Genomic DNA, 25863 nt, shown 5'->3' on the forward strand with positions numbered 1-25863 from the left:
GGCGGGCAGTGCTGCCATGGCCCCGGGCACGCTGTGTGTCCATCACCTTAGGCACACTGTGCACCACAGCCTCGGGCAGGTTGTGACGCCATGGCCTCAGGTAGCTGGTGCCGTCACAGCCCCAGGCAGGCTGTGCCACCATGGCCTCGGGCAGGGTCTGCCTCAATGGACTCGGGCGGGCTGTGTTGTCACGGACTTGGACCAGCTGTGCCTCCATCGCCTCAGGTAGGCTGTGTGGCCATGGCCCCAGGTAGGCAGTGCCATCACAGCCTCAGGCAGGCTGTTGTGCCATTTCTTGGGCAGACTGTGCCTCCATGGCCCCGGGTAAGTTGTGCCATCACAGCCTTGAGCAGGCTGTGCCTCAATGGCCTCGGGCAGGCTGTGTCTCAATGGCACCAGGCTGGCTTTGCTGCCCAGGCCTCGGTCAGGCTGTGCGGCCATGTCTTGGGGCAGGCTGTGCCTCATGAGCTCAGTCAGAATGTGATGCCATGGCCTTGGGCAGACTGTGCCTCAATGACCTCGGTCAGGCTGTGTCACCATGTCTTGGGACAGGCTGAGCCTCAATGGCCTCAGTCAGGCTGTGCCTCAATGGCCTTGGGCAGGCTGTGCCCCCATGGCCCCAGATAGTCTCTGGCCAAGATTTTGGCCAGGCTGTGCCTCAATGGACTTGGGCAGGCTGTGCCGCCATGGTCCCGGGCAGGCTCAGCCTCTATAGCCTCCGAGCAGGCTCAGCCACCATGGCCTCAGGCAGGCTCTGCCTTAGTGTTCCCGGGAAGGCTGTGCCTCAATGGCTTCAGGCAGGCTGTGCCTTAATGGCTCCAGGCACGTTCTGCCACCATGTTCTTGGGCAGGCCGTGCCTTAATGGCCCTGGAAGGCTCTGCTTCAATGTCCCCGGGCAGGGTGTGCCGTCACGGTCTTGGGCAAGCCGTGCCACCATGGCATTGGGCAGGCTCTGCCCCAATGGCCTCAGGTAGGCTGTGCCTTAATGGCCCTGGGCAAGCTGTGCCACAACGGCATCTGGCAGGCTTTGCCCCAATGGCCTCAAGCAGGCTGTGCCTCAATGGGCTCGGGCAGGCTGTGCCTCCATGGCACCAAGCAGGCTCTGCCGCCATGGCCTCTGCCAAGCTCTGCCTCAATGGGCTTGGGCAGGCTGTGCCGCCACGGGCTCAGGCAGGCTCTGCATGCGTTGCCTCCGATTAGGCTCAGCCTTAATGGCACCGGGCAGGCTCTGCCTTAGTGGCCTCGGGTAGGGCACGTGCTCAGCCTCTTGCTGAGGCAGCGGGTGCTGCCCTATCAGCAGTCTCTGTGCCCTCACTCTGCACCCGGTTCTGAATTTAGAAGTCTAGGGGTGCAACTTGATCCCCAAATCGTGATTATTTTGCTCTCTGAGGGGAAATCCGCCCAGTCGCATCACCCCGTGTCCGCTCAGGCGCGCTTGCAGGTGTGCAGCCGCCTCAGGCACGAGGGCGGGGCTGCGGCGCGGGGCTGCGGGGCGGGGCTGCGGCGCGGGGCGGGGCTGCGGCGCGGGGCGGGGCTGCGGCGCGGGGCGGGGCTGCGGCGCGGGGCGCATGCGCACTGCGCTCCCGGGCGGACACCCGGCGCCAAGGACATCCCACGCGAACCGGCGCCTGCGCACAACGCGCCGTGCCCTCCCCGCTGGCGCGCGCCTGCCCACCGCGCCCAGGGCCCCGCCCCGCCCCACGCGGCGCCTGCGCAGTGCGGCGCGCCCGGCTTCCGCCTGCCGCGGCGGTGCCCTTCCCGCTTCCGGGGGGACTCGGCTCCGCGGAGCGCCCGGCCGCGGGCACGGTGGCGGGCACGGCGCTCCAGCGGCGGGGGCTCGGCCCCGGCTCGCCCCAGCGCGCCGCCGGCACGGCGCCAGCCGCAGCTCTGAGGGCGGCGGGGCCGCCGCTGCTGAGGTAAATCCGCTCTCGTTCCCTCCCCCGGCCACGGACCCCTCGCCCGGCCGGTTCCCCTGAGGGACCCTCCGCCGCCGCCGGCCTCCCCCGCGCTTCCCCCGGCCCTGGCGGAGCCCCGGTCCCGCGGGGACGGAGCGCGGTGGCCCGGCCAAGGGCGGGCGGGGAAGGTTAGCGGGGATCGCCCTCGCCGGCGGCGGGTCGGGTGAGGGCCGGGCGCGCCGGCGGCCGCCGTCCCTGCTGGTGCTTGGTGTCAGTTCTTAGCGGCGTGTCTGGGTCCTGGCTGTGCTCCTGCCGCTTTTCGGGTTATTAAAAAAAAATAATAAATTAACACACACCCCATCTGTCAGCAGCCATGGGAACGAGTGCATGGAAGTGTCCCCGTGCCCCAGCACGGCTCAGTTGTGGCGTTCAGGTGCCGCCGTGGGAAGCCGAAGGGAGGGAGCAGCAGTTTCCATGTGACACGCCAGGCTGTTCCGTGGCATCCTAGCACTTGATCTTGGGAGTTCTGCTGATTTATGTGGTGCTGGCGTGCCCTGTTTCCAGGAGGGAAGCACAGCACTTACAGGAAGTGGGAGTGCAAATAGTTCACACTCTGAAAAATGAGAGGGTAGATTCGTACAGCACGGCACGTATGTGATCTGCGCCGTGAAAAAAAGGGTTGGGAAATTGTTGGCGATTTTCTGTACTGCATATACAGATATATAATGGATGCTGAATTACAGTGATGTAGCTGTTTGCTGAAGACATAATTAGGTTGAAGACACTGTGACTGTTCATATTAACAGGCTTAAATTAGATCTTTTGAAGTGGATGCTCTCTGACTTTGAAAATTTACAGATAAAGTAGAGCTGTACTGATTCATTAGCAGATGAAGCTGATGTGAAATTTTAGCGGTTTTAGATTGTAGAGTTAAGTAGCTGAAAGCTCTTTGTGGCTAAAAGAAATTGATAATACTTTTCATCTCTGAAACTTTCTTGATTTGGCTCCAGTGTGGTATATTTTGTATCATACATATCTGGTGGATTTCTTTTTTATCCCTTTTAGGAAGGCATAGATCTTTTGAAGAAGGTGATAGAATTTTGCAGCAGTTGAAAGGCTGAAGTTGAAGAATACGGAGGAAATGTGAGGCTTTATATATGTCTGTTATGAGGAACTATTGAAACAAAGGCTTTCGCATTCTTTTAATTGATATTGAAAATTGCTAGTGCAAGAAATCCAGCTCTGATCTATGATACTACTTTTTGGAACCTGGAAGGAAGAAACACATGTGGATGTGGGTATAACTGACAGAAGAATGTGCTTGCCAGTCTGATATCACAGAGTAATCAGTATACGTGATACCCAAGCTGTCTCCAGTTGAGTTTGAGGTTATAGCATACAGTGATGAGTGCAAAAGCTAGAATTAAAAAATTATACTCTAAAGTAGAATGTGATTCATCCAGTTGCTTTTGGCAAAGGAGTAAAGCTTTCAGTTTCCACATAACAATGCTGATAATGGTTTAAGCATCTAGCTTTCTGGAATCTAATCTGATTCTGAGTTTGTGGCCCTGTTCCAAAAGAGCTAAGATAAAAAGCCTAGCCGTAGATTGTGGGTTTGTCCTTCTCTCAGTTGAAGGTGGTTCTTTAATCCAGAAGCGTTCTGTCCTTGCTATTTTAGCTCAATGAACTCTTCATGTATTGGATAATGTGTATCTTTGCTGGGCACCAAAGTCTAGTGAAATATATTTTCTTTGACTTCTACATCCACGGGGGGAAAAACTGCTATCTAAAAGATATCATGCTGAATATCTTGGATATTATTTTCTTGCTTATGGAAAAATGACAGATCTGTCAGATTCATTTGTGATAGCAAAGTTCTTTATTACTTTTTATAAATATGTGTTCTGAATATATGTTGGGTTTTTTTTTTTCTTTCATTTTCGATAACTTGTTTTACCCTGGCTTCTCATTTCTGGATTTTGAGGGTGTTTGTAAAGATGTTGCTGGCGTAAAGACATAAGTAAGTAGATGACCAGCTCTGCAGTAAGGCACGCATACTTATGCCAAAGTGCTCCTTCTATATACTCTTTTTCTGAGGTTATTTAGAAGAAGCATATTCCCTTTTCAGAGCCGAAAAGAAACAATTGCCGTGTTTTCCTATGGCCTGGCACTTGCTGGCATAAGGAGAATCATTACAATAGCGTGAAAGTTTTCTTTGTTAAATATGTACCACTGAAGAGTGTCCCTTGAATGTTTTGCTGGGTGTTTGCATATAAACAGCATCACAGTTTCCGCTGTAAAGTGTCCCTGTCTGGGCAGTAGAGCAGATATTGGTCAGTACAAAGACAGGCTACAAGACATAAACAGGAAATTCATGAGATAAATATGGTACAAAATATATCAAGTTGGAGCAAAAGGGACAAGGATATAGAGAGATGATGAGCTATGCCACTGAGGGTGTGGGACAGATTTGGGGATAAGCTGATAACACTTTAGGGTTGTATCATGGGTTGCCATCACAAGCCATTTCAGCTGCTCTTTCCTACGTTGCGTGCACAGTGTTGGGCATATCTCTTTGTAGTTACAGATAGCAGAAGTTGAGTCAGGGCTAAATTGGGTTTGTGGTTGATGGACTGGTTCTTCTTAATACTTGCTACTCTAGCTGTTCTTACATGTTGTGGCTGCTGGGAAAGGTCAGCCGTAAAGCCCTAGCAGAGGGCTCCTTGTGCAGTTGCTGGGGCTGAGCTAAGGGGTTTTCAGTGTGGTTAGTGGTTGATATAGTTACTGGAGTAGTTTGATTTGTTTGCTGTGAGGTTGTTTGCTAGACTAGTCACTGAGAAGAAGTTGAAACAAGCCGCAGTTTACTTATTAAATGGCTTTGCAGTTTGGCTTGCATGTATCTGTAATAGAAAGTAGGTTTTTCACTTAAATTAGGCATGATTACGTCTAGACATTATCTGATGGCCATTTATCTGTCAGCAGTTAATGGTCCAAATTGTCCATGGAGTTGGATGCAGTAGTAGATGTGCCCACCTGGTTTAGTTAAAATTTTGGCAGTTATTAATGTAACACTGTAACTTTTTAATGAGACTACAGTTCTGTTATTTTGATTTGCCACCAAGGCTTTGCTCTCTAGGTAGGATTTAAATCCATCGTATGTAAGCGCTGCAGGATTATTACTCTAGTGTGCAATATCTGTTAGTGGCCTACACCTATTGACTTACCAGGATGCAATCAGCAGTGTTGAAATAAAGACGTTCTCTTTACTGCGTGGTAACTGAAACATGAGGAATCTGAGGAACTGTCCATTGTGTAGCTTGAAGGAAAAAGTAACCAAAAAAAAAAGATTTAGGCTTTGACATCTGATGGATTTTTAGCCTGTATATAAATTCTTTCTGTATATCTTTTTATAAAAAGAAAAATCTTATCCCCCCTCAACGTTTTTCCTTTCTTCCTGAAATAATATTCAGGAAAAGGAGTGTGGTTAGCCTTGAGGTGCCCTTTTTGATTTAATTAACGGCACAGGGACGTCATCATACAACGATTATATTGTATCACTTATCTTCCCAATGCCCTTGGTGGCCTTCTTCCAGTAAACTTAGGGAAGGGAGATTTCCTGTTACGGTGGATCTTCTTTAGCCCTATTGGAAAACTAAAACCATCTTAGGCACAGTCATTTTACAAGATCATCTTTCCAGTGATCATGAGTTTATAATGTAATTTATGCAAAAGCTTTTTTTATTCCAATACTGTATCTACGTTTTGGGCCTATGTTTCATTAACAGTGAAGTGCAGGTCAGATGAGGCATTCTTAACCTGAGAATTCTGAATAACACCTAGGAGTGGAGCTGTGTTAGATGAGGTTTATTGTGTGCAAGCAGATGATATTTTGCATGAAACACTGAATAATTTAGTGTTATCTTCCAATGCTAGATAAAGATTTTTAAAAGGTCAAATTAAGAACTGTTTCTTGGCATATTAGGGCTTGAAATGTAATGCTTTGCCTTGAAGGTTTGCACTTCAACTATACAGCAAAGACTCAAAGTAAATTTGATTAGGACAGACCTTGAAGCCAATAAATTAATAGTCTAGAGGAAATCTGTGAGCATCTCAGTGGGGATTCTTAGCTCTTCATAAAGTCTAAGTGCTTTTCCAACATTGATCCTCTTCCCCTTGAAGTGGACCAAGGTGGGGGGTAATGGTGTAGGCAGCTGGAGAGGAGAATGACGTACAGGAGTGGGGAGATGGAAGGGGAGGGAGAAATCACATGAGAATGATTACATCTGTTATGCTCACAAAAGCTGAACTGTGGCGGCACTTCCACATAAACCAGTAACTGATGAGGCTGTGATAAACACCGACATTTTGCACAGAATTGCATTTAGGGTTAGGGAACTGACTAAACAAGTCATGTCCGTGTCCTGTCAATAAATTCTCTGTTAATAATTTCAAGTGATTACTCTGACTTCACTATTTCACCTGCAGAGGCTTAGCATATCTTCTATTGCTTGTCATCTTCAAGTCAGAGAATGGGTGGGTGACATTGCAAATTAATGTGATACACTTGTCTTCTTTTTATGTGTTTCTACTCAGCTTCCACAAAATGCCATGTCAATGACAACTTAATGATGGTGGATTTCACAATATTGTGAAAACTTGCTTAACAGAAGTATAAAAGCTTATTTATAAAGCAAACCAGAAAACAATCAGTAGCTTCTCGCAGTTGTATGTGCATAATAAGTATTTGCATTACTTTTTAGGATTGCAGTGGAATATATGAGTTTGTTGAAATACAAGACAAGAGGCTTCTCATTTTCAGGGAAAGTCTGTATTGGTATAATTCCCCTTGAATCAGCAAAATTTGAAAATGTAAACTGGAGAACTCCATTGGTAATGTTGCATTTGAAATATTTTTTTCTAACAAGCTTAGTTTCAGAAGCTTTCCTTTACAAGTTAGTGGCTTCATATTTTCTATAGCTGTTAAATGTCAGAATCCTTACATTACTCAAAATGTATTAATTTAAATTAACCTTCCAAATGCAAGAGTGAAGCTTATTTTAAATGCTGGAAATGCAAACATCCTGAAGAAATAAACCTTGGTACTTCTTCAGACAATTCTAATCGGACAGAAATTGGAAATTCCTACTTCCAGCTTGTTGTTTTATCCTGTACGATATAAAACAAAGCAAGAAAATCTTCCTTGATCACATATCAAGGATTGAATTGCCAGACAGATGTTACAGTTTGCAGTAGGTCTGGGTGAGAGAGTGGCCATGACAGTCAATGTTGCTGCGCAGGGCAGGGGTCCCAACTTAATTTGCCAGAAACCAGTGCAGCAGTGCTTTCTGTGCAGCGTGCATGTGAGCACTAACTTTTCCAGTCAGAAATTCAGGCCCACACCTCTTCTGTTCTCTTCTCCAAGTAGAAATCTAACTCAAGCTTTTGTGCTGCAGTCCCACTTCACATGCCATTGACGTGGTGATTTCCAAATCACATGGTGATTTCCAAAAGTTAACTGCTAAAATTTTCAAGCTTTGAAATACCTGGTTTTCTAAATAAAATTGTGTCTTCCTCCTCCTCTCATTATGAAAAAGGAAGTTTTCTACACATTTAAAATTACTGATGTTTACTTACTTTATGCAGTCTGTGTTGGATTTGAGTATTATGTCCTTGTGGAAAGGAAGGAATGCGATTCAAGATCATGGAACAATCGTGTTGACGAATTAAGCATAGTTAGAATGGCTTATGCTAGCATTTCAGTCCTTATACTGATCTGTATATCATAAGTTGTATGGTAATTATTTGCCTATATGGTGGAATTCTAGCAAGGGGAACTTTCTAAGCATATATTCCCTCTGGTGTACTTGTGGGCCATTTCTTTTTATATATAGATTCTGGAATTTTAAATTAGCCATAGCTTGATCTAATAATTGAGTCAAAACAATTTTTCCTATCTTATCTTACATTTGTAAGATTAGTGGTAGGCATGTATACTTGTTATTAATAACCTGCTATCAAAAACCTTGCCGTAAGCTCTGAAGACGATCAAGTAAGGTTATTATTTTTTGCATAGCGCATCTCTTAGTCATGTAGGAGTGGCAAGCAGAAGAAAGTAGTAATGTGTCTTTGGATGCATTAATCCATAATGTTAAAGACTGGATATCCAACTCGCCTTAAAAAACAATGAACAAGACAGATACAATGTTACTGGAAGCACTTGAAAGCTGGAGTTTTTTAGGTTGATAGATTAATCTAAAAGTTTTTTTCCTCTTGGTCAGAAACTTGTCTGCTGTAAAGTACATGCAGCATGTTTCAAAGTACTACTATATATATTATTTGTGCTTAACACTACTTTCCTAATGAAGCAGGAGTGCTTTACTAATCAGTTTGTTGATGATATTTTTTCAGATTACAGCAGATATGACTATGTGAATAGCCTAGGATAGCCCAAAGGATGGACGTGATGTCAGAATAACATACAAAACATTTGTGAGGTATGTGGGTCTTTTTTCTGTTGTACTAAAAAAAATCTTGGTTGTCTTTAATACAGTTCAACAAAGAAATTACAACAATTTTATGCAATTTCATTTGTATGCTAAAGGAGTTGCTTGCAGAATTGATCTAAAATTCATATTTGTCGTGACATACACAGATACCGATCGACTTCTTTTTTCACCCAGAATCTTCATGTCTGTTCTTGTTTAATGTACTTATTGACTTGAGCAGCTGAAAACTCGCCTTGATTGAAAAATAATTCTATATTTCTTCTCCTGAAGTATTGCACCTTAGCTGGAAGGCATTTCAAATCTGTGTTCTGTAGGAAGCTTCAGAATTGGGAGGTTGGTCTTGATTCGTTGATTCCTCGCAAACACTTCAAAACATCTGTGTGGCAGGAGGTCTTGAAGGGGTAGGATTTCTAAAGAGTTCTTTAGTGGGGAAAAAAAAGAAAGATGGCATTATATTTGAAAAATGTTCCAAATTACTTATGTACTGACTTTTTTAAACAAAAAGATAAAATCGGGGGAAAAATAATACTGAAAAATTGGAAAAAGCTAGTACTTTTGCCATTGTGAATTTGATTGAGTTTACCCTAAATTTGAGTTAACAAAACCAGAATTTGCCAGTGAAAAAATACTTGGACAAAATGCTGACATGTGAATGCACTGTATTGGACTGTTTCTGCAGTACTGCCACTTACCTCTTTAGAAGAATTTTGGCTTTTTAGAGCATTTGTTGGGCATCCTCAAGGCTTGGCTGAAAGTTTATTGTACATGCTTTTCTGTGGGTCCTTTTTTTTTTTATGAGTGCTAGACAATAACATTTCTTAAAAGTTTTATGTGCCTATTTTTGCTGAAATAATAGCTGATTTGTCTAGTTATCTTCATGTTCCAGCTGCTGATTATGTAGGCTTTATGAAACTTGCATTTTCTTTCACAAGTCTTGACCAGGAGGGGTGGTTGATGTCCCAATGTGCCATTGAAGTTAATTGGCAAAGATGGTAATTTACACTGTAAACATTCAGAAAGATTAGGATAATTTAAAGTGGCTGAAAAGAGGTCCTTATCTAGGTTAAGTTAAGCTTGAATTGCTTTTAAGGGAGGTGAATTTTATTCCTTTCTAAGGTATGCTTTTGTAGTATGTGACTACCTTCACCCATGGCTTAGTAGCTGCGTTCTGGTAAGAGAGGGGACTTGCATGTGGAAAAAAAAACAAACCCAGAAGACCCAACATGTGGGTAAAAACCACAGTGTAACTGCTAGAAATTGTAATATTGCATTGTTAGTGACTAGATCCAAGCACTAGAGCTGTATTTCAGTTTGTTCTGTTTCACAACCAGAGAATGTAGCCCACGCTTAACTCTGTCCTATGAGTATCTCAGCTATTTCGCTGTTGCTCTGGGATCCCTACGCTGCAATCTGCATATACTTGTCTTCATTTCTAGTCTCTTGGATTATTCCTGCCTATTCTAGCCTTAAGGCTTAAGGGTCAGAACGATTTAATGGGCAGAATATGTTTCTCTGATTCCTGGTAATAGGACTGAGACTTTCTTAAAGGCTTTAGAAATTCATAGCTTCATCTGAAAACTATCTCAGTGTGAGTCTCTTTGCCTGGTAATAGTCACTTTGACCATTTTAGACTAACAAAGTGTTCCTAGATTCAGGGTCTCAGGATGTAAATTGAAGAGCCATAATTTCTACCAGTCATACATAGGCTACCATTAATAAGAGGAAAAAACGGGAGACTTCTGCGTGGCTGTCATCAATCAATATAAATGCTTTCAAGTTTCTCTCACACATGGCCTTTAATAGCATGAATCAATATGATTTTTAGAACACCGTATACTTTTAAAGTACTATGTTATTGTTGATGCATAATGTTTAAGCTTTAATTCGTCTCCTGTTTGTTGATAGCACTTCAGTTCTGCCATTCTATATCTTTGCTTGTTAGAGATGTCTGGAAAATAATTCTGTTTTCATGAAAACTATTAAGGTTTCAAATCTTGTTTTTGTTCCACGTTGGAACAGCAACAAAGCCGTAAAAGAGTTTTCATGAAATTAATTAATGTGTTCTCTGAAAGTCTGATTCATGCAACCCATTGCCATGCTGATTTAATCACTACCATTTGTTTCCCTTAAGTTTGGTCTGATCTGAGACCATTTTGTACGTTATCCAGTACATCTTTGTAACAGGTTTGTGGTTTTTCCAACACAATAGTGCTTTTGTCAACAAATTTAGCTGCTTTCTAACTTGCTTGTGTTTTTTGTTGTGAGCAATGTACTAGAACAGCTTTATTTCCATTCTGTTATTTTCCTTCTGCTGTTCCTGGGTTGCTGGAGCAGTATGAAAAGTCAACAGTCTGGCGCCATAATTTGCTGTTTTCTGAGAGCTGAAATTTAGTGAAGACTTTGCCATTTTAGTTTGAGATAAAAGAAAGAAGTTGCATTTTTAACAAGAGAGGAAGAATGGTTTACAGGCACAGCGAGATGGAAATGAAACCCTTCTAAAATCCCTTTGTCAAGCACTGACGTTGCACAACTGTGGTGGGTTGACCCTGGCTGGATGCCAGGTGCCCACCAAAGCCGCTCTGTCACTCCCCTCCTCAGCTGGGCAGGGGAGAGAAAATACAATGAAAGGCTCATGGGTAGGTATGAGGGCAGGGAGAGATCATTCACTGGCTACTGTCACAGGCAAACCAGATTCAACCTGGGGAAGTTAGCTTGATTTATTACCAATCAAATCAGACTAGGGTTATTAAAAAGTAAATCTTAAAACACCTTCCCCTCACCCCTCCCTTCTTCCCAGGCTCAACTTTACTGCTAGTTTTCTCTACCTCCTCCCCTCCAGCATTGCAGGGGGACAGGGAACGGGGCTGTGGTCAGTTCATCATACTGTGTCTCTGCTGCTTCTTCCTCCTGGTGGGGAGGGTGCCTTACACTCTGCCCCTGCTCCAGCATGGGGTCCCTCCCACGGGAGACAGTCCTCCATGAACTTCTCCAACATGAGTCCTTCCCACGGGCTGCAGTTCTTCAAGAGCAGCCTGCTTCAGCCTGGGTCCTCGTGGGGTCACAAGTCCTACCAGCAAACCTGCCCTAGCCTGGGCTCCTTTCTCCCCGGTCCTGCTGGGAGCCTGCTCCAGCATGGGCTTCCCATGGGGTCACGGCCTCCTTCAGGCATCCCGCTGCTCTGGTGCAGGGCCATCCGTGGGCTGCAGGTGGGTGTCTGCTCCACCATGGACCTCCATGGGCTGGAGGCACAGCCTGCCTCACAGTGGGCTTCACCACGGGCTGCAGGGGAATCTCTGCTCCGGCGCCTGGAGCCCCTCCGGCCTCCTTCTGCACTGGCCTTGCTGTCTGCAGAGTTGTTGCTCTCACATATCCTCACTTCTCTGTCCTGGCTGTAATTGCTGGTGTGCAGGGTTTTTTTTTTTTCCCCTTCTTAACTACGTTATTCCAGAGGCACTACCACATTTGCTGATGGGCTTGGGCTTGGCCTTGGCCAGAAGCGGGTCCATCTTGGAGTCAGCTGGCATTGGCTCCATCGGACATAGGGGAAGCTTCTAGCAGCTTCTCACAGAAGCCACCCCTGTAGTCCCTCTGCTACCAAAACCTTGTTACAAAAACCCAACACAATGATTTAAAAAAAAAGTTACAGGATTATAAAACTCAGTAAATGGCTTACAAAATTGTTGATGAAACTTCATAAATTTGTATCTTTTGATTACAGAAAAACTTTGTCTTTATCTAATCATAGAACTGTTCAGGTTTTGATCAAAACGTGAGTAATCTATGTTGAACTTGGATATGTTTTATCTTACAGAAATAAAAAGTGAGACCTGCCTGTATTTCCAGTTTCCTTGTGCATAATAATGGTATCTTTGCTTCCTGCAGGGCAAGGCCAGAAAACCATGCAGTCATCAGGGCACAGATTCCGTGATGTTGAGCACCACCCACTTCTTGCTGAAAATGACAGCTACGATTCCTCTTCCTCAGAGGCCGACATGGCAGAGAGGGTTTGGTTTATCCGAGATGGCTGTGGTATGGTCTGTGCTATAATGACATGGCTTCTGGTTGTCTATGCAGACTTCGTAGTGACTTTTGTCATGTTGCTGCCTTCCAAAGACTTTTGGTACTCTGTGATCAACGGTGTTCTCTTTAACTGCTTGGCAGTACTAGCTTTGTCATCACACCTGAGAACTATGCTAACTGATCCAGTAAGTATGCAATCGTTCCTTGACGTTGGGTTGTTCTCTCATGTAACTCACAATCTGCAGAGAAATTTGAAGTGGTATCAATAAGTCTTTTCCCACCAGGAAAAGTAGTGTTAGATTCAAAACCCTGAAGGTAAAGAGATGACCTGTACTTTTCCTGTTGTTCTGTTAATGAAACTATAAATAGTTTTGATCTTGAGGAGCAGGCAGTATAAAATCAGTTTATAAGTGAGAGGTAGGCTCATGAGAAATACTTTATTTGTAAAATATCAACCCACATTCTGATGAAGCTAATTAAGCTTTGGTCTTTTCTGTCCTAATTTTTCTTTCTTTTTTTCATCAGATGTGTTTTCAAAATTCATCCTGTTGTATCATTTTAAATGTACCTTCTATTTATGACATGTGAAGGAACTTTTACAGGTAGACATGCTGAAAAACCTCAGTAATGTATTGGCATAAAGCAAGAACTGCTGTCCTGCATGGTTCATGCATTATTGTGTTTAGGTATTTGGAGTCAGCAGGATGGGAGATTTAAGTTGAACTTACATTGGAATGGTGTATGTGTAAGAGGTCTTGAAAGTACTTATTTTTTAGGACTTCTACTCTTTAATTCAAGAGTTCAAGAGATGAAATTGTTTTGTACAAACATCTATTACTTTTTTTTTTTTTTTTTTTAGGTAATACATTTGGGGAGAGAGGGGTAAGGGGGAAAAACATCTATTTTCCCCAGATTTTTGAGACGTAGACGTGTATATAGAAGTTACGGGAGTGTTAAAAAACAGCAGGGTGTTGTAGTTAATTTTCTAGGTCTTTGATTTACTTCTGAGCCCACACCCAGTGATGAAATGTTACAACTTCCACAGACTGTGACAGCTAAGAAAGTTAGTGGTTTAAAGATAGATTGCTTAAAAATATCTCCTGGTAAAACTGTGTGTCTTTCTAGAGCTATGTTGTTCTTTATGGATAAAACATGATAGAAATTGAGGTGAATCACTACCTTTTTTTCTCCACCCCTTTCCTGCTGACTCCCAGAATGGAAGACATGACTGTGTGATAGGAGCTAAGATTGAAGGAAAAAAGGAATAAATTGCCTCAAAACATATGTGAATTAAATTTACTCTTATAACTACAAAACCGTATTTTTTAGTGAAAGGAATTGGTGACTGTCTGAGACTATTAAAGTTGTTTTGTAAATAGAGCATATTTTTATCAGCAGAATGCTAAAAGCATGGCCTGAAGTTACCATCCTTAGTGACAGGTGAATAGGTGAATGTGTGATGTGTTTTATGAGCATAAATTTACCTGGAACAAGATAAATTTGTGCTTTAGGAGTTCTCTCTGAGATAACTCACCGTGTTTACACCAAAGTATTAACTTCAATGAGAACATTCATATTGCAAAAAGCGCTTCAGCAATACAACATGAGTGTTTAAGAATCTTTCAGTTTGTACCCCAGAAAAGGCCAGCTGGCTCAAGTTTGAAGCACCACTTAGCCAAAGAGTTCTGGGGCAGAACTTGGGCTGTGTCTCGGGCAATGCAAACCACAAGATTGTTATTCCATGCCATAGGCAACAGAAAGTTTCTGCTGAAGTAGAAAGGTCTTTTGCAATTGAATCTGAAGTGCCTGCTGCTTTCTTAAGTCTGTCCCAAAAACTTCCTTAAGGTATTTATGTGAAGTGATGATGTTGCCAGAGGGCTTTTTTTGCATGAGAAATATTTATAGAATGTTGTAGATGATTTAAGTTAACCTGGAGAAGGCTATCCCTGTGTGAAGTACGTGCTGGCCTGGAGGAGCTGGTACAGAAAGGCCATTACACTTTCATTTCACGTCCCGGTATATTTTACAGTCACTTTCTGTCACGGATAAGCCATTAGCTCTATAAATAAGCAAGGTGACAGTGGTACTGTCTATTATTTAATTCTTACTAATCCAAAGTTAGATTTGGATCTCTCAAGACTTTAGATTAATATTGTTACTGGAAGATGCAGTCCTGCCTGCTGTTCCTGTCTGTTCATCATCTTCCTTAGTGTGTTAAAACAGCTGCTAATGCAGCTTTGTGGCTCAGAGAACTGATCGGTAAAAAATAATTTATTTTGCTGATGGGTTATTTTTCTTCCGGATCAGTTTCTTCAGCTGTTTACCATGTAGCTGTGCGTACTGTCACAGTGGCAGAAGGCAGCAGGGGATGTAGAATAAAGAAGATGGTTAATACTGACAGCGTCCAAACTAAAAGCTTAAGTATAAAGGAAAAAAGGTTGACTGTTGGTTCTCAAAAACTTGTGTACATGGGGCAGGTGGCTAAATCTTGGATTCAGAGAGCTGAAATAACATCTTTCAAGTAGTTGTTGCTGATTTGACTTTTGTGGATGGCTTGGCCTAATAATTGAACATCGTCGCAATTAATGTATGCTGCCATAAGAAAGCGCGTCTCTTAGCAGTGGCTGTTCAGAGTAACTTCTCAGCAAATACTGTACCTGTAGGGCTTGTACCTGCATGTAAAGATGTCTTGCTCTTCATTTTATGTATGCTGGTGACAGTAGATTCTATCAGAATTATGCTAGTACTTGGGCATACATGAATCTTGCTGAAATGAAACTGAATGTGAGGTCAAGCAGAGGTAATTTATTCATTTGGAAAAGATTCTGGTTTGTGGTGGACTAGCTTTGAATAAATTAACTTGTTTCAGCAATTATCCTGAGATTACTGGTATTAAGTCTATAAAGTGTTCTTTTAAATGCTCTCATACCATTTAAGAAGCTTTCTGTTCTTTAATTGGAATTATTTCAGGGGGCTGTACCCAAAGGAAATGCCACTAAAGAATACATGGATAATTTGCAACTGAAACCAGGAGAAGTGATCTACAAATGTCCAAAGTGCTGTAGTATCAAACCTGAGCGTGCACACCATTGCAGGTATGCCCTGGTTTTCTTTAAAGCAGTTATGTATATTGAGTCTTGGAATAATGTTCCTGATACTTGTGTGTTAGTTTTTCCCACAAATTCCTTTTGATATCAAATAAACTTTCAAATTCATATGTTGCAGAGTATTTTGTAAATATAATGTACTACGGCCAGAAATGAATGTGGATGAGGGGAAAGAAGCAAGAGATTCAAAGAAGCTTTAAAAATAATCATACTGTGGTGTCTGAAATACTTTTTGATCTTTGAATATTTTTTTCTGTTTGTCATTGTAATTAGTGTGCTGTTGATAATGCAGGGCAAAAGGAAGAATCTCAAGGAGATTTCTGATGGAAGCTGAATTAAGAAATTACTTCTTCAACCTTAAATTAAGAAAATACAGATCAGTTTTAAACTATCACTTTGATTTGTGTTGTCATGTCTTCGTAGTGTGTCATTTAAAGCTGTATGTGAGTTGGCAGATTATTTTCCCAGAGTTATATACATAATTGGTAAAATGCACTTCTTATTAAAGATTCATTTTAATAAGGACAGAAGGGATGGTAATTTGAACTAAGCATGCTATAGAAGAGATAGTAAATGTATCCATTTTTAATTCTCAATCTTTTGAGTTTTTAGGCACTGTGGATATGCATTTGTAATGTTTATTGTGTGAGAGTTGAAAATAGATATGCCTGCATAATTAAGACTTACATAAATATGTAAATGTTTCTGGTGGCCCTCTAGGTGTGAGGAGTGATGTGTCTTGAATTGTGTGGTATATTACATTTAACTCTCTGAGTTAGTGCCTGTCAAAAGAACAGAGTGAAGTCTTGTCAGGACTCTTGAAATTATTCTGTAGATTTGTGGTTTCTAAATTAAATGTCTCTGTGTATGTCACTTCTCTGTGTGAAAGTTATGGCTGAGAAGCTATTTCCATTATAAATACTCAGCCTTGGCACTGAAATCTTGTTCTGCTCTCAGATGTGAGTGGGTTTTTGTATCTGGAGTGTGAAGGGAAAAGTTTCATGCATAAATAGCGAAGTATAGAATTATCTTCAGTTAGGTTATCTGTGGTGTTGTTTAGCTTTTGCATGGACGCAGATACCGGGCCTGCCTTTGTGTGCAGTCGGTTTGGTTCTGGCTGGATTTATTAGCTTTGGTAGCGTTACGTGAACATAGCTGAACCGACTGCTTGATGGGCCTGGGGGTGGAAGCAGCACAGCCGCTTTCTCGTGGCAGAATATAAGCTGTTAATCTCAGGGGATCCAAAACAATTTTGTGCAGTCTGTTCAGGTGTTCATTGTGTTCATGGGATGTGGTAAAGGGACACCTGAGAGCCTCTTCTGAGTGTAGGCTGGATCTTGCTAATTTTTCTCATCTCACATTTAGGCTGGTTCCTACAGAGACTTAGCAGGTATCTTGGTAAAGTATTTCCCGTATCTTTGGTCCTGATAGGATTTACTAATTTGGAAGTAGCCCTGCATGAAGACATCTTATGTTGAACTCTGTATCTGAGCAAAAAAGCTGGAGTATTGGAGAGCCTAGAGCCCGTGCAGCTGTGTGGGCAGTGCTTATCTGTTAGACCTGGAACTAAAAACTATATAGGTTTCAGGCAAGCCCTGCAGAGTCCCTTGGATACATGTGGGCTGTTATCCTGAGCAGGTGCTGTGTTATGTTGGATGTTCCAGTAGCCTGTGATCCCAGTTTAGGCAATGTTGATCAAAAAAATACTTCTTTGTGGAAGAAGAAGAAAAATAAACTAAGTGGGGACTTCAAATACATTGTTTATAGCAAGAATGTGAGGAACATTTGTTGTTAAAACAGATTAAGAATGGGTAGTGTCTACAGTGAAGGAAACCTGTGATACTTTCAAAGGGTTTGTTTTCACTAGCCGCTGGTTTAGGGACCTAGCTTTGCATGTCTTGTGTATTGTTTCATTTTTTATGCCTTGGTAAAAATATGCTGTGAGGTGTTCCACGTAAGAGCAAAGGATGCATTTTGGTGCTTGCACCATGCATAACTGGCTGCACAGAACATCTGCAAGAGAAAGCCAGACTCTGAAAGTGTATATGCTGTCCTTTTGTAAGCCTGCTGTCATGTTTTTCTCGGCAGTTGGATATCTGGTTTAATTGTCTTCGTTTCTGTTACTCATACATACTACTACTAGCTGCTGTTAACTTTTCTTAAGTAAAAAAAAAAGGAATTTTTTGTAATTTCTTGAACATGTGCTACATAGACAGGTAAATGGGCTGGAAACCAGCTACTAGAATCTGATTCTTTGCCATAGATTTAGCGCTGCGGAAGTTTACCAAATAGAAAAAACGATTTGTTTGATTATACTGCCAACTTTTTACTGGCTTACAAACCCATTCCAAGGACACTAAAAGGATGGTCTAGTCCCAAGTAGTCAAAGTGGCAATTTGTTTATAGAAGAGACTTGAAAATGGAAATTGAAGTTGGTTCCTGTTGGGAAATATACTCAAAGCCACAGTGCATGTTTTGAGTGGTAAATTATTAACAGAAGAGACTCTTACAATGCAGTTATGAAAATTGTTGTGCAACACTGCAGCAGTTCTTTTAAGGATGAAAAGTAGCTCCATAATACACATTAGTGATACGACAAAGAACAAGAAACTTTTTTAACAGCTAAATATCAAGCTTCAGCGAAATACATTAAACTGAGGTTTTACTAACCAGTTAAAATTTTGAGCATAAGGAAGAGGCTTATGCTGAGTGAATGCCGTTTCATTTTCACTGAAGGAGTGCAGCTGTCAATATTTCTAGTTTATTCTGAGTGCCCTCCTGTGTGTGTGGGGAGCTGTTGTTCAGGATCAGTTCACTGAGATGCTTGCATCAGGCTTCCTGTGAATTTCTGTTATCCAGACCAATTTCTCTTAAGCCATTAGCTGTGTCTTTCTGAACGTTGTCTTTGGCATTCACAACTGTAATTGCCCCTGCAGTTGCCCGAGTGCATTCAGCAGCAGTGCCAAGCTGGTGAAGACCTTCCTTTGTCCAGCTGCTGGTTCTCGCTACCACATTGCTCCTCCCTCTTGTGTAAGGCCTAAGTGTTCACGCACAGTGAAATGACCGAGGTTGCAGCTAATGGACTGACTTCCCCAAACTCTTGCTGCTTGGACAGGGGAAGGACTAGAATACAAGTGACAGGGGTAGGAGGAGCAGAACCACTGTTCTAAGCATTGCTCAGGGTTTGTTGGCTGGAAGTGTTCGCCGAGTCGTGGTGTGAGATAAGAAATGAAGGCAGGGTTCCAGACATCTGGTGTCTTGGAGAGCTCTGTGTGGGCTTGTGAGGAATACTGAATGAGCAAAAGTGAGTCCTGCCCACCTCACATCCTCCAGTGTTTGGCTCGATTGAGTCTGGATGTGATTTTACTCAGTACTTCACATTAATATTCTTTTTAGAGTGACAGTATATATTCTGTGTTACATTACAACTGGAGTTAGCTCGCCTTCCCGCCGAGCTTGGAAGATTAATGAGAGGCTGAACTTACAGGCAGCAGGTTATTAAATGAAAATCTTTTGGAGAGCCTTCTGAATGTTTTCCCTTGACTGACACCTGTGTCTTCTGCGCTGGAGAATGGTTGCGGTGTTTAGTTATGGTATTGGGATTTTCATGGGTAACTGGGCACTACTTAAAAAGTTATTTGTATCAGAGGATTAATTGTCTTTAATGTCCATATAAAACAAGAGGCAGTGGGTGTGTAGGAACTGGGTTATGATAACTCGGGACAAAGGGAGCTTCAGAGGAGCAGTGAGAGGTTTGGGATTCTTTCATATGAGCTGCACAGGAGTATCTTCTGCCCTTTGCTGAATTGCCTTACAATCATGCATATTGATGACTTAAAAACTTCTTTATGCCTGGGAGCATTGATGTCTCACTGACACCCCTCCTTTTCTTCACTCTAGTGACAGTCATCTAGCTTTGCTTTGTGGCTTTTAAGTGCGGCACTCCATACGTAAATAAGCATGTGTTAAAAACAAAGGATTTTGAATAATAGTGCCTGCGGGTTTTTTAAGCTTATTTGGCTTTATAACTGCTGAAATGAAAATGCTTAATATTTTGGATATTCTGCAGGAAAATCTGGAACACTTTGAGTGTGTGGCTATCTTAAGTACAAAGCTAGGAAAATAAAATATCAGCATTACTTAAGCTATTCGTTTATGGAAGAACTTCCAACGCGTGTTGCAACTGTTCTGTTTGTATTGTAGAACTGTTCATGTTGGCTGCAGATGGGCTTGAGTATAAGAGAAATGAGCCCTCTGGTGCTGTATGGCCTAGCAGATGTAAAATGGAGTTATTGACATACTTTTCTGGAAATAACCTTGACTCAAAACTGGGGAGAAGCTAAGCAGTTAGTTGCAGAACTAGCAAAACCCACTGATGTTTAAGTATTCATTAACAAGTAGACAAAGAATGTGTGCTGCTTACAGTTTCCATATTTTTGTTTTACGTTGAGGAAGTGAGGCATGATACTGTAAGTTGTTTTTCAGTTGAGGTTTTGATTGCCTATGTTTAGAATTGTATGGCCAGTTGAAACCTCTGGAGTGACAATTTCTGTCTTGAAGATGTGGGGTTTTTTTTCCAATTCTCAAACTAACAACTTGAAAGTCTCTAAATGAACCAATTACTTTGTCTAAAAAAATCTTGTCCAGAAGGGAAGGTTTTTTTAATACTGAATCTAAAAAGAGCTGAAGCTTTGCTCATTGAGTGCCACAAATGTCTAAAACAAGTTGCTGGATTCACATGATTCTGTGTTTGGATATGCAGTGATTCTCGTATTAATACTGTTTTTCTCCAGTGAAGAGTATCTTAAGTACACAGTGAGTTTTGTAACAACCAAAACCTGAATTTTACGTGAGCAAATAGTTCCTTTAAAGAATTGCAAATAAAATCACTGTTTACAGTTTGTCAAGAAAGATTTCAGCACATCGTCTCATGACTACTGGATGCCCTTGTCCCTGCATTAAAATGCAAAGTATTGTTTCTCAACAGAAGTCTCTTTTCCTTTCCTTCAGTATTTGCAAACGATGTATTCGAAAGATGGATCACCACTGCCCATGGGTGAATAATTGTGTGGGGGAGAAAAATCAGAGATTTTTTGTTCTGTTTACGGTAAGTGAAAATCAACAGCAGCTTGATTTTGGTCTGAATCTACCTTGATTGTAACACTTTTGATTGTGCTTAGTAGTGAGTAATGGCTTAAGGGCACAATTGTTCTGTATTGGGGTTTTATTTTTCTTCCTTCTGTGTATGATATTCTCTAAGCAGGAGGATATTTTTGCTCATACTCAATTTTAATGTTGTAAAGTGCTGTTATTTTAAACTACCTTAATTCTGCTGTGTTTTATGTAGTAACAATTGGTGAAATGATACTGTGATTTAGGGAGCTAATCCTTAAACTTTCACTGTTGCCCATGTTTTTAGATTGAAGCTTAATTAGAATTTGTTTTTACATTGTTGTATTGAATTAAAAATTGAAATAGGAAAGTATATTCGCTGTGCAGTGGTGAAGACTGGCTGAAAGGAATGTCTGATTTACTACCTGGCAGCAGTCAAAAGTAAGCACTCTCTCTTATTTCCAGATGTATATAGCCCTAATTTCAGCTCATGCGCTCATACTGTGTGGGTTTCAGTTTTTCTCCTGTGTCCGAGGGCAGTGGACTGGTAAGCAAATACTTAACTTTCACTGTCATAATGTAGCAGATAGTAGGGGAAAGTCATAGCATTCCACCTATTTTAGTCCCGTGAGTGAAATATTAAAGGACTTCGATCTTTCTAAAGTGAGGTCCTGAAAATATCTCATACCTGTTTACCCGTCCTTTTTATTTAGTTATTTTAAAAAATATCTATCTTTCTTTAATTTAGTCATTTACTGTAAGAGCTGTGGGTGTCAAGGGCATTCTCACTCCCTTTCCACACAGCAAAAATTTACTGCCTCTGTAATAGAAAGGAAACAGATAGCTGGTCCTCCACCACCTCAGCAGTGTATTATCTGAAGCTGCCAGCTGGGCTTTGTGTGTTCCACGACAATTCTGTGAACGACAGCTGAAACTTAAACAAATTTCTCCCTCATTCTGTTACTGGAGTCAACTGTGGGGCTCCTGTAGAAAAGAAATGTCCTAAACTGTCCCAGTTGTTTGTTGAGGCCCCTGCCTTGCATTTCTTAATGTTCCATTGTGCCAGAGCTCATTCTGATCTTGTGCTTTTGACAGAAGATGGTTGATCACGTGTTCTTCCTGGTACCTGAAGCAACAGGGGAATCTGTGTGATTGTTTTTTGCTGAATATTCTGCTAAATGGATGGAATTTTAGTCATTTTTTTTTTTTACTTGAAACATTCTGCTTCCTGTATACTGTCCAATTTCTTGTTTAACTATAATTGAGTTAGTCGGTTGATCAGAGGATCTCCAGAGATGTGACTGTAAGTGTAAGTCAGAACCTGATTACATTGTATGGTACATTAAAAAAAAAAAATAAAGCTATCCCAGCAAAATGGAACATCTGGATTAACTAGTGAGTCGGAGCTGACAGTGTTGATGGTTTTTACAGCTTTTGTCATGCGTGAAATGTCAGGCTGATCTCATCTTTATATATGTGCAGTTCAGAGTACTTAAATAGTCTCATGTGCAAACATTTATTTGATATTCTTGAAATACTGAGGCAGGATTGCAGTAATGCAGTACCATGTACTTCGTAGGAAGTCGAAAGTGTTACCTCCATAAAATTTTTTATTTCCTTGGGCAGCCAATAAAGCTGCTGCAGTGCTAGAAATCAGAAGTTTGTTTTAATTGTGAAATGCTGTTTCAGGAGGCAGATATTTAGCTTTTATGGCTGTTTGTTGTAGAGGGGATGTCTCAGTATGAACAGGCTCTATAATTTATGAAAAAAAAATATTTATAACTACATATAATGTTTCCACAGAATGCAGTGACTTCTCCCCACCTGTAACTGTGATCCTGATGATCTTCTTGTGCCTTGAGGGTTTTCTGTTTCTCACTTTCACTGCAGTCATGTTTGGCACCCAAATCCACTCAATATGCAATGATGAAACGGTAAAGACCTCTACTTATGTATGCTATAACAATTATTCTCGGAAGATGTGGTTAGATATTGTTTTATTTGCATGAGGGGAAGCTCTTATTTGGGAGAGAACCCCAGATCTGAAATAGCTCATAATTTTTATTTTCTACAATTATAAGGATTGAAATGCTTTCTTGGGGTTTGCTTTCTAACAGAAGTTACTGCATTATTTGCTTTTCTGACATATATTTTATAATTAGGTTTTCAATTACAAAGATTGCAGTTTCTGACTTCAGTTCAGACTTGCCGTCACAAACTCCTATGTGTCAGGAGAAATGTCTGCTTTGGTCTGGTTTAGATTGAAACTAGCGATCTTGTATCAACCCGTCACACCTTCCTCTACTTTGATACACTTTGAGTATAACCATAGTTTGGACCTTTGGCTCCCTTGGCCTTAGATCTGCAGTATTAAGCCTTAGGGAGGATGTTTTGTGACGGATAATTGACTGGAAACATAGGGAACTGGAACCTTGTGGCTGTTCAGAATTTTTCTTATGTGAGGCTGTTTGAAAATGTACTTCTGTACTGAAAAATAACTGTGAAATGTGGAAGATAATTGATAAATATCGAGCCTTCGTTAATGGGAAGTATAAAAAATGGTCATCAAAATAAAGTATTTGGGAGAGTAAGCCTGGCTTCAGTAGTTGCAGTACAGGAGCCTTCTTAGAAACCTTGTCTGGATTCATTAACTGAGTAGACAATTTGTGGTGTAGGTATATTGCATGCAGGTCCTTTACTGTAACACCAGCTTTTCTGGTCAGTTTGCCCTTTAGTTTGAGGAGGGAAGAGGTAGAGGTAGAGCAGCCTTCCTGTACACGTTTTGTGTTCTAAGTCTTCTGCCCTGTACCCATTAAAAGAATGCAAAATAGGCATCAGTGTTGATAACTGCTATTAGATGTTACTAAACTTCACACTTAACAGTGCATCGCTGCGTGTCTGCTTATATACAGGAGATTGAAAGACTGAAGAGTGAAAAGCCGACATGGGAGCGGCGACTACGTTGGGAAGGAATGAAATCTGTTTTTGGGGGTCAGCCTTCACTCTTGTGGATCAGTCCTTTTGCAGGATTTCAAATCAGGCGACTTCTACTGAGAGCAAAGAAAGGAGGAGCTGAATTTTCTGTTTGAGTCTAATTATGCTGGAACTTACAAGAATACTATATAATATTTATTTGGGGCCAGAGAAGGCTGTCTACATGTAATCTGTGACCAGGTGAAACTGATATCAGACATTTGCTTGTAGCAAGCAGAGTTTTCTACGTTTATCGTCACAGACATCTCATTGACTTTCAGAGCCGCGAACTGGATCTGTAATGGTCTTAACAGCAAGATAACGAAGGAAAAGCACGTGGTCACACTAAAGAAGCCAAATGTTGTCATGCTACTGTAATTTATTTTCTGAGATTAATTATCCATTTTTGTTAAGCCCTTTTCATTTGATAAATGTTCGGGGTATTACCTGTGTGTTTTTATAAGAAGTATATACTTAGGTGCAGTTGTCAATCATAAGGAGGAGCATTATGGTGAAAGTTGATCTCAAATGAGACCTAGCCTTCTAAATCCACTTTTCAGGGAATAGTGGTTTGTTGAGTTACAATTTATATTTCAGCTTGTCCTAATAAACAGAGCTGTACTCTTGTGTCCCACTTCAGGCACACATTCCTCATATGCAAGTGATTCAAAGGACTGGTGCACATAACAGCATAACACATCAGAGGCACTGTTACACCCCTGCCAAGTGTCTTCCCAGGCTCACAGAAGCATGTCTTGTGTTTGGCAGTATTAATCTCATATGGCATTTAGGTAAGTTCTAAATCTTCTGCAAACAACACTTTTAACGACCGGCTGTGGGCTAGATTCTGCCCTCAGATATGCATCTCCAATTCTTAATGCATTGATTCTAGAGGAACTTAAGTGTAGATGTTTAAGGATCATATCTAGTCCTCTGCAGGGATGAGTGGGACCAGTGACTTTATCCTCTTGTGTGAGATGAAAATGAATGTACTGCAGATTGGAGTTAATTAACAGAAAACAGTTGTCTTTGTAAGGTCTTTCTCTGCCCCTTTTGTATTGTACAGACTTTTCATAGGAGAGCTGTTAATGATCCCTTGAACAAAGACATCAGAAATGAGGGATGTTGCCTCTTTCTAAGTACAACTGATCTTAAATGTAGAAAGATCTGCCATAGGAGAAAGTAGTTCTGGTTGGAAAACTGTTAAATTCAAAATAATTCCAAGAAATGAGAGCAATATAGATCTAGAACTGCTTTATTGTGGGCCTGACAAACAACAGTAGTGCTAAGAAATGTTTATAAATCTGCAAGTAATGAACTACAAGCTGCAAGTAATGAAATTCAGCTAAAAGTGGATTCTTTAAAAATTACTTAGACTATATTTTGTATTATTGCTAATCTGTTCTATAAATTACTGACAATATAAAAGATAAAGCAGGAGCCTTGATGCATAGTTTGAAATCGTGCCTAGAAAGTAAATAGCTCCCTGTTCTGGGACTTGCCTTAAAATTGTCCTGTTCTTGCTTTTGCTCATGATCTGTCCCACCTCAAGCAGTTCAACATGCTGAAAAATCTTGCATTATAAAGTTTACATACAGAAGCTATACTTTCTTTTTTCAGTGACCTGCTTCTCCATTTGTTTGTAACTGTTTGTGGCATCTCGATTCCAGTTTCATCAGGTTTTGTACCATTGGATGGGTGAAATTATTAAGGGATCCATTTATTATCTATGGCCCTGCGAACAAAACCGTGCAATACTATGTAATATGTTCACTTTGCTTGGGGGGGGATCATGTGTATGTAATACTGGAGAATTTCTAGGTGGACACATCCAATGAAATTGCAGTCAAATCCAGAAAACTAAGTCTTGTGTAACTGAGGGGAAAGTTGGAAGTTCCACAGGAATCTTTGCATATTCAGTTGCACATCTTAAAGATTGGGGAAAAAATGTGTTTGGCTTTGTCATGAGGCTCTTAATGTGTATACTGTTTAATAAAATATCCTGACGAAAATCAGAAAATATCACTTCAAGCGGTTGAAACCAGTGACTTAGCAAGTGTGTGCGTGTGTGAAATCAGGTTTACTCGGCTTTTCAAACCCTTGTTACGTTGTAATTTTTTTAATGTAAAAGAAAAAATAAAGTAATGAATTGAAGTCTTAGTTGATTAACTTCTGCTCTGTATGTCACTTTTTTTGCACATGTATGTGCATATTCACATATATTTAGATTGCAGCAACTTCAGGGTAAT

The 25863-nt window shown here is 41.4% G+C and overlaps 1 protein-coding gene across 1 annotated transcript; it reads left to right on the top strand.

Annotated features, from left to right (window-relative positions):
* Nucleotides 1–1747: 1747 nt before the first annotated feature.
* Nucleotides 1748–25783, top strand: ZDHHC7 (zinc finger DHHC-type palmitoyltransferase 7). Its single transcript, XM_055818476.1, has 8 exons — nt 1748–1917; nt 8305–8390; nt 12285–12607; nt 15393–15517; nt 20540–20636; nt 21107–21188; nt 22445–22575; nt 23554–25783. Exons 3-8 carry the CDS (start codon nt 12302–12304, stop codon nt 23728–23730), a joined length of 918 nt encoding a protein of 305 aa, XP_055674451.1. The 5' UTR covers nt 1748–1917; nt 8305–8390; nt 12285–12301; the 3' UTR covers nt 23731–25783.
* The last annotated feature ends 80 nt before the right edge of the window (nt 25784–25863 follow it).

The sequence above is a fragment of the Falco peregrinus genome, chromosome 14 (genome assembly GCF_023634155.1).
Source record: "Falco peregrinus isolate bFalPer1 chromosome 14, bFalPer1.pri, whole genome shotgun sequence".
Taxonomy (NCBI): domain Eukaryota; kingdom Metazoa; phylum Chordata; class Aves; order Falconiformes; family Falconidae; genus Falco; species Falco peregrinus.

Excerpts from the sequence above, each read along its gene's own strand:
- ZDHHC7 (XM_055818476.1), top strand. The coding sequence starts at position 12,302 with ATGCAGTCATCAGGGCACAGATTCCGTGATGTTGAGCACCACCCACTT. Across the intron at positions 15,518-20,539 it reads GAGCGTGCACACCATTGCAG|TATTTGCAAACGATGTATTC; the intron begins GTATGCCCTGGT and ends CCTTTCCTTCAG. Across the intron at positions 22,576-23,553 it reads CAATATGCAATGATGAAACG|GAGATTGAAAGACTGAAGAG; the intron begins GTAAAGACCTCT and ends GCTTATATACAG.